The 13,292-nt window shown below is 35.5% G+C and overlaps 1 protein-coding gene across 1 annotated transcript; it reads left to right on the top strand.

Moving 5' to 3' along the window:
• The first annotated feature begins 4,375 nt into the window (after positions 1-4,375).
• LOC140855764 (uncharacterized) lies at positions 4,376-12,551 on the top strand. Its single transcript, XM_073252427.1, has 9 exons — positions 4,376-6,127; positions 9,638-10,450; positions 10,548-10,739; positions 10,823-11,067; positions 11,147-11,350; positions 11,453-11,545; positions 11,706-11,807; positions 11,901-12,260; positions 12,361-12,551. The coding sequence occupies exons 3-9, from the start codon at positions 10,556-10,558 to the stop codon at positions 12,436-12,438; spliced, it is 1,266 nt and encodes a 421-aa protein (XP_073108528.1). The 5' UTR covers positions 4,376-6,127; positions 9,638-10,450; positions 10,548-10,555; the 3' UTR covers positions 12,439-12,551.
• Positions 12,552-13,292: the final 741 nt, after the last annotated feature.

Here is a 13,292-nt window from a genome sequence, read left to right on the forward strand (position 1 = left end):
AAATGTCCTGCTTGATGCAATTCCTTGCGTTAACACCAAAGCGTGAATCATATTGCTTTAAACCAAAAAAAAATAAAATTATAGAGATACCTTGCAGATCTAGAATATTTATACTAAAATCCTAAAAATCTAAATAATATCAATTGACAATCAAAACTTACAATTTGTTATAATTTGTTCCGGCTGTTTGTCTGAATGTTAACTCTATTAATGGAACAAAAAAAAGATAAAAATATCCTTGCTTTAGTAGGATTACTTTTTATCATTCATTTACCTGCATATATTTCAAAATACTCTATTTTTTATTATTTATCCAGATTTTAAAGCATCCAAATCTTTTTAAATTATTTGTCGGCATAAATCTTAAAGTACTACGATCTCAGTCATCCATCTGTATGCACAGAGATTTAAGAATTTCATTCTTTGTCATCGGTTCATCTATATAGATCTCAAAGTATTTCATCTACAGTCTATTCATTTGCGCAGATCTTAAAGTACCTAATTTTCTATGATCTATATGTCCATACAAATATTAAAGCACTCTATCTTCTATTATCCATTCATGTCGTATGAATCTTGAAATATTTTATCCAAAGTCAATCATATTCCTGCATAAATATTAAAACCCTCAATCTTTTATTATCCATCATTTGTATAGATCTCAAGACATCATGTCTTTTATCATTTATCTTCTATCATCCATTTGCCGACATAAATCTTAAAGCATTCTATTCTCAATTATTTATCATTTCTACTTATACATATCTTAAAATACTTTATCTATTACCATTCATATGTTTGCATAAATTATAAAGTACTCTATGTTTTATCCATCAAGATGTTTCAAATCTCTATTCATCTCATTTTTATTCCTGTGCATGAGGATGCATCGGATTATCCTAAGGTTGCAGATATTATTCTTCCTTGTTTGGAATATTGATCCTATTTACTACCTTCGTCCCTCACCTATCGTCGGAAAAATCATCTCGCTACCGGTGCCTTGAAGTCCTGGGGCTGCACATCCAGTAGCTACTTGGATGTATATAGCTGCACCTCACCATGCAGGACAAACAACCCAAAGGAATGGAGGTGCAAGAGCTGTGCATCTCACATTAATTGCTCATCGCTCCAAGTGCCTACATCACGAGAAACACGTGAAGTCCATTCGATTTTAATCGATCCGGTCCAATTCAAAACGATTTGATTTAAAAATTAAATAATAAAAATTAAAAATTATTTTGAATAAAAAAAAATCAAATCAAAATTGAATCAAAAATTTCAATTCAAACTGATTTGATTATTTAATTTTTTTATAATTTTTTAATTATTTATTTTTTATACAACATATTCAAATAATTATCATCGAGTCATTGTTAGTTTATTACATTATATTTACTTAAATTTAAGATTTATTAAATTTATTGTTTGATAATTTTTTATATTAATAATTAATAATTAATAAATAATAATATATTAATAATCGATAAATAATAAATCGATAATAAATAAAATATAATATATCAAAAATCATATTATCTACATACAAACAAGCAATCAACCATCATAACAAATTATGATAATAGACCAAATCTAATATCCAATCATCCATTTATATAACCAATAAATTTTTAAAATAATAAATAACATAAATTTTAATTATGATTTTAATTTTTGATTTAATTTTTAAATTTTTTAATTTTTAATTGAATCGAATCGAAAATTAAAATTTTTATAAATAAAAATTAAAAATTGAATTAGATTATATGTAATTTAATTTTGATTTAATTTGTTAATTCAATTCGAATTGATTTTTGATCGGAAACTAAATTACAAACAACCCATGCATCCTAAACCTAGTGGACTTGCATCGTCAATTCCACTCGTTGATACATCCAAACCTCGTGGGCTCGATAGATTTCAGAATTGATAATCGTGGCAGACAAGAAATATACATAACACCATCCCGAATCTAGCGCGGCTCATTGACAAATGTTTATCCTAAAATGTGATTTCAAAATTGATGAGCATATGTGGCCAACCGTACTGATATTATCTTATAAGACTACGTGTTCCTTCTAAATTTTTAAGTATTTTTTATTTTGATTCCTACACACGCATCCAGAGACCAATGGTATAATATATCCTATTGACCGGAAAAAACCTCACATGCTCTCCGCCGGCTGCTAGGCTGTCATTTGTGAGTCCGTCATGATCCAAGGGATTCGAACACTGGATTATAGTTTTAGATCGCACATGGCTACGTGGCAAAAGGGAATGGGACGAACCATGACAACACCCCGCTATATGTCGGCAATACGTATTATTCCATCATAAATGACCCATTACCAAAAACATTGTGATTATAGCAGTCATTATTTGCCATGTGTGATTTTCAAATTTGCATATTAGTATTATAATTATTTTCATGTTTTAAAAAGATGGACTGTATAACAGACCATTGAATTTCATTGTGAAACCATGACGTCATTATCACATACTAAGTACATATACAAATGTTAAAATTTCTAATATTTATCAATACTTTCCCAGCAAACTTTACCGCTCTTTATCACACATACAACAACAGAATAATACATCAATTCTTGAAATTATCAAAGATAATTTAGATCTTTAACAAATACCAATTATATTAGAAATGATAACCATAGTTTCAGTAAAAAAGCAACCACATTACCATGTTGTCATATATATTATGATAGATTATATTACCGATTATTAATAGCAGCCACCTTGATAATATCGATCATTTTTTTAATGACTTAAATAATTATAGTGCCCCATCATTAAATCTATCATCATGTTGTATTTATAATTTTTATTCAAAGCAAAAAAAAAAACACAAATACGGCAAGCAAATCAGATTATTTCTATGGCATAACCAAACCAATAATTTAATCATATTGTACCAGCCATCTTGCAAGGTTTACTGGTTTAGTAGTTGATCAAACTCAACCTAACCTACCTGAGCTAATCTTTAGAATGGTTCTTTTTTTGGTAATTAATTAATGGCTCATTTGTAGCACGTGCAATGAGTATTTAAAAATCCTACCATTTTAAATATTTATCCAATGCGATGATTTGCGGCTAAACTATGTTTTCATTTTTTAGGTAGTATGGGAGAAGACAGACTTCCCAAGAGCTTTATTCCTGGTAGTGTTAAGAAAGGGTACACATTGTTGAGTATTTAATTAGTGTGGCAGAGCCAACCCAAGACTCCCACACTCTTTTCCCCGAGGAAAAAAAAAAAAATCCAATTGTCATGAGGCCTTTTCTCCTCGCTTCCCGGGACCATTCACGTGAGTGAACCTGTGGCCGGGGGGCTTGTCGTGCATGGCCCAGTCACATCACTATTGCCTATTGCCCACTCTCCAGCAGACATTCGTCTTGACTCTTGAGCGTTGAGGCTAACCCATGTTGTTGTGAAACGAAACTATACCATCAAAAATCACTACAACGAAAAGGGCCTGTAGCGACAGTTTTTTACCGACGCTTTTGAAAAGCGTCGGCAAGTTGCGCAGACCTGCCGACGCTTTTTAAAAGCGTCGTCGTTTAACGACGCTTAAAAGCGTCGGCATTCAACCGGCGTTCAACTCCGACGCTTTTAGCAAAAGCGTTGTCAAATAAAGCAAATGCCGACGCTTTTGTACAGTAATTTACGACGCTAAAAAGCGTCGTTAGGTTCGTTTAATACCCTTCTTCTCCCGTGCCCTAATCCATCTACCGCCGCCCTTTCCATCCTTAATTTCTTCCGCCGACCCCGTCTCATCTCCGCCGCCGGCACCGCGCCCGCCGTCCACGCGCATCCGCCGTCCACGGCTCACCGCCGTTTGCCGCTCCCCTCTGCTGCCGCGTCCGTCGACGCCGCACCCGCGCTGTCGAAGCCGTACACCGTCCGCTGGAAGCAGCCACCCCACCGGCCCTCCTCCCCTCCCCCCTCCCGGCGGCCATCTTCCCATCACGATTCCCTTCGATTGCCGTGCACTTTTGCTTGGATTTTGTTTGGCGCAGACTGATTCGTGTTCGACCGATTCAATTTCGGCCCAAAGGTTCGGTCTCTCTCTCTCTCCCCCTCCCTCCTTCCCTGTGTCATGACCGGTAATCGCATCTAATATGTGTTTACCATTTCTCAGAGCGGAAATCCTCTCCGTCATCGAACATCGACGCGGTCTCCGGTCGATCCAGCTCCAGCATCGGATCCACCGCCTGGAAACCCCAGAATCCGAGAAATCCGCAAATCAAATCCTCAAGGTGATGAGATATCCGTGGATTCTGGTATAATTCCCCTGTTCTTTAGTATTTCTTCTTAATTAGTTGATATTGTGGAGCTTGGAAGCTCGAAATTAGGGTTCTTTATATTTAGAAAGACGGACAAAGGATTTACATTGCGAGTTCTTCTCTTTGGAGCTCCGAATTTGGTCTAGAATTCTTTGCTGTGGATGCTAGGTTTTAGGGAGTGTGAGGAGATCTTCACATGACTGGTTTTGATACGCCTAGGTCTAGGAAAGTGAGAGAGTTCTTCTCTGTTGAAATTTGATGGTGCAAGTTGTCCATCAATTGGTTTCTCTCTGTGCATGTCCATGCCTGCCTTGTGCATGTGCGATGTGCATGTGACTCATCTTCCATTTCAAGTAGGTGTGTATTCTGCAGTATGGTTCATGTTGCCCGTATCGGCTTATATAGAAAGTTTGATCTGGTAGTTGCTGACTAGTTTGGGCCGGCAATGGGTCATAAAAGGATTCCAAAACCCTTTATTTGGGTTCATTTTCATCTAATGCAAGAGAGGGAGATGGGATAATTTTATACCAAATCTTATGATTCTAATTTACTGGAGATGTGCTACCATGATGTTGTGATACACATTGCTATTTAATGCCTATATAGCGCTAATGTAGAACGAAAGATGAAAGGATACACTGCCTAATATAAGGAAAACAAATAATGAACTTTTGGAGTTATCTGTATTTCGTAGTTTTTTTCTTTTGTAACGAAATGCAAATGCTAATATTATGATCTTCTAGAGTTACACCTTCATAATATTCTAGTTAAAAACAATATGACGTTATTAGTGCTGCATGGTTTTCTTTCACAAAACCTGGCGTCCTAAATCCATGTTTTCTTTCATTTTGAAACAAGTATGATGTTAGCAGTGTTGTGTTTTGATTATTTTGTGATTACTTGAGCATGACTCATCTATTTGTCATTATGTTACTTTCTGTGGATGATGTTATTTAGTCTCTTTGGATCAATGATAGTATTATTATATTTCATTTTGGCCTGTTTCAACCTTCCTGCTGTAAATCATACTTTAATCTTGTTTAGCATCCGTCATCATGTCATGCTCTAAATACATGAAACCTTGAATTCATTAATGAAAGTTTTTTTACTGCAATGTTTATGAAGTGTGGTGAAATTTATCCTGACATTTTAGGATGGACCCTGAAAATCTCTTTGATCGGTGAGTATGTTGCTCTTCTTGCTACCAATCCCCCTTACTTATGCTTCTGCATCTATTTTTCACTCACTCTGTCTTCCAGAATCTTCTCTGTGTTTGTTTCCTCTGATCAATGGCATGCTTATATATAGTTCTTTTGAAGTTTCTATTTTACTGTGCTTGTGCAAGGATTATAATGCAAATATGTGTAACAGGAAAATTTTAATTTAGTGAGTAGGCTTGTACTTCATGTATGTCTGTGCTCCAAATTATGCAAGTCATACTCTTTTGGATTTGGTGGTTAACAACTGGTTGTACATGATCAATTTACAACCAGTTATCAAATATCAAATATGGTAAACCTGTGTAGCATAAAATAAATGATATAGAGCTAGATCAATTTACAACCACACCCTCTTAGTATCTCTCTACGAGGTTCACCCGAAAATATGTAGTACAATTAATTAAGGTTGTGATACATGGTTGATGAATGGATAATTTCATAGTTTCATGAATCCTGATCGATTGCTTATCTGACATGTGGCGCTCGTTATGTGGCTGGACCCTGATATCGTGTGGCCTACGTTATCCTTATCTTCGTGACTGATGAAGACTAAGCATCTGGATTAAGCTGGGCCAAGTTTCTTTGTCCACTACTCCCCAAGTTAATATCAGGTATTAAATCAAATTAATTATGAATTAATTTTTCAAAAATTACATTGCATCGAAACATAGACCCGTCTTTTGATTAATGTACATATTCTATTATATCCGTACATTTATTTATTTTTATACGGATAAAAGAATTATGTACATTGATCAATTGATTGTCCAGTATGGACAGTTTGGAAAATGTGAGTAATTCTATAGGTCATTACCATAATCAAATGGTATGCTGAGAGGTTCGGAAAAAATTTCGGATGGTATTTTCCTTTTGTTCTTCCTATACGGAAGAACTAAGGGGAAATGCTGCCGAAATTTTTTTCGGCTCTTGTTGCATATCATTTGATTTTTGTAATTGACCTATAGAATTAATACATTTTCTGAATGGGATAGGACCTTCTTTACCTATTAGTTGATGATAGCAAGCATTTACTATGTAAACTTTATGTAGTTGTTATTTTTTTGGATTTTATGAAATGACTGATATTTTTTACTCATTGCATTAATATAGATTGTATAATTTTTTTTTATTTTTAGATAAATTGCAAGTTCGGTCAGTTTTATCCTACAATGGACAAAAGTTGGATAAATAAACCAAGGAATAGTAAAGAATATTTAGATGGAGTTCATGACTTCATTAAATTTGGTATGGAGAAAAGTAGTTTGAATGGAAAGATTTTATATCCATGTCGGAAATGTGTAAATAGTTCTTCTTTAGATCCACAAAATGTTGAAGAACATTTGGTATGGAATGGTTTTTTAAGAGGTTATACCGACTGGATTTTTCATGGAGAATCTATGTTGCCATCATCATGTAACCAACCCCTGACTCATTGCGGATCCACTAGCCTAGAAGATAATTCTGCAAGAGATGATGATATAAGGGGTTTGATCACAGATGCTTTTGGATTTGATGTTCAAAATTTAGGAGAATCCAGTAGTATACAAGAAACAGTTGGGATGTTTGATGGATGTACGCATACGGAACGTATGCATGTTGAGGAGCCCATACATACATCTAATGATGAGACAGCTCGTTATCACACCTTAATGAAAGATGCAGACGAAGAATTATATCCGGGTTGTACAAAATTTTCTAAGATTTCTTTTCTTGTTCATTTATTTCATATCAAATATTTGAATGGATGGTCTGGAAAGAGTTTTACCATGCTGCTCAAGTTATTAAAGGATGCATTTCCAGAAAGCACTCGTTTACCACCATCGTATTATGAAGCCAAGAAAGTAGTAAAGGAATTGGATCTTGGATACGAAAAGATTCATAGTTGTCCGAAAGATTGTATGTTATATCGGGGTGAAAACGCTAATCAAGAGTCATGCAATGTATGTGGATCTTCAAGATGGATAACACAAAAAGAAGATCGAGATGATGTACTGAATGAATTGGATGCAACGCGGAGTAAAAAGAAATCGGCCAAGGTATTGCGTTACTTTCCTCTTATACCTAGATTGAAAAGGATTTATGCATCATCAAAAACAGCTTCATCAATGAGATGGCATCATGAAGGACGTACAAAGGATGGAATGTTGAGACATCCAGCAGATAGTCTTCAATGGAAAGCATTTGATGATAGACATCCTGATTTTGCCTCTGATGTTCGCAGTGTTAGGTTTGGCTTAGCTTCTGATGGCTTCAATCCATTTCGGACCCTGAGTTCTACCTACAGCACTTGGCCAGTCGTTTTGATACCTTACAATTTGCCACCGTGGATGTGCATGAAACAATCATCACTTATCTTGTCAATGGTTATTCCAGGAGATAAGGGTCCAGGCAATGATATTGATATTTTTCTACAGCCTTTGATAGAGGAATTGAAACAGTTGTGGGAGGGTGTTGATGCATTTGATGCTTCCAACGGCCAAACATTTAAACTACGGGCAGCATTGTTATGGACTATTAATGATTTTCCAGCATATGCCAATTTATCTGGCTGGAGTACAAAGGGACGGGTCGCATGTCCTTGTTGTGGAGATTCAACACATTCAATTTGGTTAAAACATGGAGGTAAATTTTGTTACATGGGACATCGTCGATGGTTGGAAGCAAATCATCCGTTTCGATTTCAGAAAGATTTGTTTGATGGTACTATAGAATTGGGATGTGCCCCTATTCCACCTTCTGGAACTGATGTTCATAGACAAATGGATGGCATGAATTACAGCTATGGTAAGCACTCAAAGTCCTCTAAAAAAAGAGGAAGGGATGATGTTGAACGCTCAGTACACGAAGGGTTACCAGAGGAAGTCAGTATCAGTACTATAGATGCAGATCAGTTGTTTCAAGATTCAGACAATTATTTCGAGGATGAAAATGAGGAAGACACACAGATAGCATCTACACAACAGCCAAGTAAATATTTATGGAAAAAATGAAGTATCTTTTTTGACTTACCTTATTGGAAACATAATCTTATTCGGCACAATCTTGATGTCATGCATATAGAGAAGAATGTTTGCGATAATTTACTTGGAATATTTTTAAACCTTGATGGAAAGAGCAAAGATAACATGAAGGCACGTCTTGATTTAAAAGAAATGGGTATCCGACAGGAACTTCATCCTAAAATGCTTGCTAATGATAGAATTTATGTGCCTCCTGCATGTTACACAATGTCTGCTCGAGAAAAGGATAATTTTTTGGGAGTTTTGAAAAGTATCAAAGTACCCGATGGATATGCATCGAATATTTCACGATGTGTGCATCTAAAGGATCGAAAACTTTCAAATCTTAAAAGTCATGATGGTCACATATTGATGCAAGATATTTTTCCAATAGCTTTAAGATCGTCATTGCCGAAACAAGTTGTTACAATTGTACTTCGATTATCGTCATTCTTTAAGGCATTATGTTCCAAAGTTATTGATCCTCGGGAACTTGATCAGTTAGAATCGGATATTGCAATTACACTTTGCCAGATGGAAAAGATTTTTCCTCCTGGATTTTTTACTATTATGGTACATCTGCTCGTTCACCTAGCTTCAGAAGTTAAAGTTGGTGGACCGGTACATTATAGATGGATGTATCCTATTGAGAGGTATTATTACAAACCTTAAATCTTTTGATAATTTTATTAGAAACAACAGCATACTGATATTTTAATAAATATTTAATTCTTGAAGGTATCTTGTGCGTCTTAAAGATTATGTGCGAAATAGAGCCTATCCCGAAGGCTCGATTGCTGAAGCATATATTGCGGATGAATGTTTGACATTTTGTTCAAGATATCTTCAAGGTGTAGAGACTATTTTTAGTCGACCTCAATGGCATAATGACTTTGTGGAGAATGCAGAACTGTATAAGTTCTTAACTGTTGGAAAATTCTTGGGAAGAGGTGAAGGTATTGTACTTGATCAAAAATCCTAAGCACAAGCACATCGTTATGTGTTACTTCATAGTGACATAATATCTGACCATCGCAGGTTAGTATATTTAAGGAATGACATCAAAATTTAAATTTTATATTAGATATAATGTTCTAAATGATATATTTATATTTTATGCAGTGAATTTTTAATTTATCAGAGACGAGCCAATCATAACATTCGTCCTAATGCAAGGATTGAACAGCGATGGTTGGTCGAGTTATTCCCTATGTGGCTTTCGAATCAGGTGTGATTTATATTTAATTATTGGATATATTAATTTTTGATACATATTTAATATCAGATAACTCAACTGCACTTCGTCATATCATTTTTTGTTAGGTATCAAAGATGATGGAGACAAATAAGTCAGATGAACTAATAGCTCTTGCTCGAGGACCTAACAAGATTGTGAATAGATATAATGGTTTCATAATTAATGGCTTTAAATTTCATACTAGAGAACGGGAGAAATTTAGAAAAACACAGAATAGCGGTGTTATGGTGGAAGCGGATGAAAAATCCTATTATGGTGCACTTAAAGATATCTATGAGTTGGATTATTATGGAAAATTTAAAGTAGTACTGTTTAGATGTGATTGGATAGACATAAACTCACTAAGGGGTTTGAAACAAGATGCAAATGGATTTACACTTGTAAATTTTTCAAGGTTGATACACACTGGTGTGTTATTGAAGGATGACCCATTCATTTTTTCATCTCAAGCTCGTCAAGTATTTTATGTACAAGATGCAAAAGATAAAGATTGGTTTACTGTCATCAAAACAAAACCTAGAGACTTATATGATATGGGAAACCAAGTGGAGGATGATGACGATGACACTTATACACAATGTATGCCCTACAATTTTGTGCCAGCTGATGATTTAAATGATACGACGACGTTGGTTAGAACAGAATTCGAAGAAAACACTACTGCTTGATTGTTACTGGTAATAATTATTTATGATGTATATATTTTGCATTAATTATTGTGTTATTTTACTCCATATATTAACTGATTCTACCTTTTATTTATATAAATGCTAGGTGACATCATGCGTCGCAGGGGACGATATGCTGGTGTGCAGTTCCAGTTTTCACAGACAGAGGCCGGTACGTCTTCTTCAGCACAGCAGCCTGAGGCCAGTTCAGCTGCACAGCATTCTGAGCCCTGTCCTTCATCATCAGCACAGCACGATCCTCCTGTTCATCAGCCAGATGATGAGATACACGTGCAGGGTATATATTGTCTTTCATGTAAATTTTTTTTATTTCATTTTATGTATATTTATGATATAGTTACTTTTATGTATTTTTTGCAGACGGATCCGGGAGAGTATGCCCCAGACGCGGACCCACAGTAGTACGAAATGTGTGGCAGATGCGTGAGGGCGAGAGGATTGTTGTGGAGTGCAATCAGCTAGGTCAGCCAATTAAGAAAGCTGCCTGCTTATTGACTTCATTTTTGGGGACTGTTGCTCGGAGGCCTCAGCTATGTCCGTTGGGCTATGCAAAATGGAATGACATGCTTCCAACGTACAAAGTTGAGCTCCTCCGAGTTATAGAGGTAATGAATTGATGTTCATACTGTATATTAATTGTTAATCATTTATATAATTTATTTCATTTAACTTTTTTTTTTATAGAGCAAGTTTGTTCTCCCTCCATCCACTCATGATTTTGTAATGAAGTCTCTCAACCGCAAATGGAAAGAATATAGAGCGCAATTGAAGAAGGACTATATGAGACAGGGTATGACAGAGGAGGAGGTTGCTAGGAATTGTCCTCCTGATGTACCCCCTCATCAGTGGATGGAGTTGGTTCATTATTGGTTCTCCGAGAGGGCACAGGTATATTATCTGTTTATTATCTTTTTTTTCTAAATATTTTATAAAAATATTGATTTTTATTATATATTGTATATATAACAAGTTCTTTACTTTATTTTACAGACTTATTCTGCTATTGGTAGAGCTGCACGAGCAGCTCAGTCTGTTCCTCATACATCGAGGTCGAAGAGTTATGCACGACTCCGACAGGAGTTTGTATGTTCCTTAAACTTTCATAATTAACTTTTAATTTTTATTTTCAAATATTTATATAACTAATATCATTATGTATCGTGGACCATGTCTGTATCATGATACTCATATATTTTTTTAAATTATCATAATTGTTTGCTTAAAATTAAAATTATTTGTGTAGGAGGATGAGCATGGGAGGGAACCCGGACAAGTGGAGTTTTACCGGATGACTCATACTCATCAGGATGGTACTTTTGTTCGAGATGAGTCGAGAGATTTATATGTACAGTATTATTAATATTATATTTTTTGCAATGATTTAAATTTAATTTTGTTAGCTATTAATGTATAACTCTTGTTTTCAAAAAAAATACAGGAGAGGGCTACATCTCTCATTGCGGAGCGTGACGACGAGTCCGCAGCATCTACGCAGCAGAGCCGTATCGAGACCGAGGTCTTCACAGAGTTGATGGGACCAGAGCGCTACGGCCGAGTGAGGGGTTATGGAGTAGGAGTCACCCCCACTCAGTTATCTGAGGTTAGTAGATATACGCAGCATGCTGCAGCAGATGCTCAGGATTCACGCGTTCGCAGACTCGAGGCGGAGATACAGGAGATTAGACAGAGTCGTGCCGCTGAGATGGAGGAGATGCGACAGAGCCGTGCCGAGATGCAGGCCATGAGGGGACAGATTGATCGCCTTACATCTTTATTAGAGATGTATGGTTCATCTCAGGTAAACACATAATATTAAATATATATTTTTGTATTAATTTAATGATTTATATATTTTATTTATAGATATGCAAATCATGCTTTTGATATATTTTTTATAGGCTCCTGGCATATCAGGCACCCGTCGAGATAGCGGCACGTCACGTGGAGACAACGACGACCATCCGCCTGCAGATTGATGTTATTTTATTTTTGTTGTATTTTTATATTTATTTATATTACTCTTGATTGTAATGGACGATTAGTACTTTATTTTTATTTATATAAAATATTGTCTTTTGGTTTGATTAAATTTTCTATTTCAGCTTGCTTTTGATGTGAATGATGGTGATTGTACATGTGTGAATGTGAATGTGGTGATTGTACATGTTTATTGTATTGTACAGGTGATGTGAATGATGGTGATTGTACAGGTGTGAATGTGAATGTGGTGATTGTACATGTTTATTGTATTGTACAGGTGTGATATGATTTCGTACAGAAATATATTGTATTATTTTTTTTTTAAATAATATTTGTATTTTTTTTTCCTCTTAAAACCTTTAACGACGCTTATAAGCGTCGTTAAATTTATCTTTTGCGACGCTTTAAAGCGTCGTAAATTTTTACATTAACGACGCTTATAAGCGTCGTTAAATTTGTCTTTTGCGACGCTTTAAAGCGTCGTAAAGATTTAAATTAACGACGCTTATAAGCATCGTTAATGTAAATATTTACGACGCTTTAAAGCGTCGTAAAGATTTACATTAACGACGCTTTAAAGCATCGTTAAGACAAATTTAACGACGCTTTAAAGCATCGTTAATGTAAATCTTTACGACGCTTTAAAGCGTCGTTAAAAAATAACGACGCTTTTAAAAAGCGTCGGCGCTATTCGTCCCCACTCTTACATAGTCGATGCTTTGCCGACGCTTTTCGAAGCGTCGTAAAGCCAAATAGCGACGCTTTAAAGCGTCGTTAATGACCATAAATAGCGTCGTTAATGCCTATTTTTTCTGTAGTGAACCCACACATGTTGGACCCTTTAAAATCC

The sequence above is a fragment of the Elaeis guineensis genome, chromosome 2 (assembly GCF_000442705.2).
Source record: "Elaeis guineensis isolate ETL-2024a chromosome 2, EG11, whole genome shotgun sequence".
In the NCBI taxonomy this organism is placed as follows: Eukaryota; Viridiplantae; Streptophyta; class Magnoliopsida; order Arecales; family Arecaceae; genus Elaeis; species Elaeis guineensis.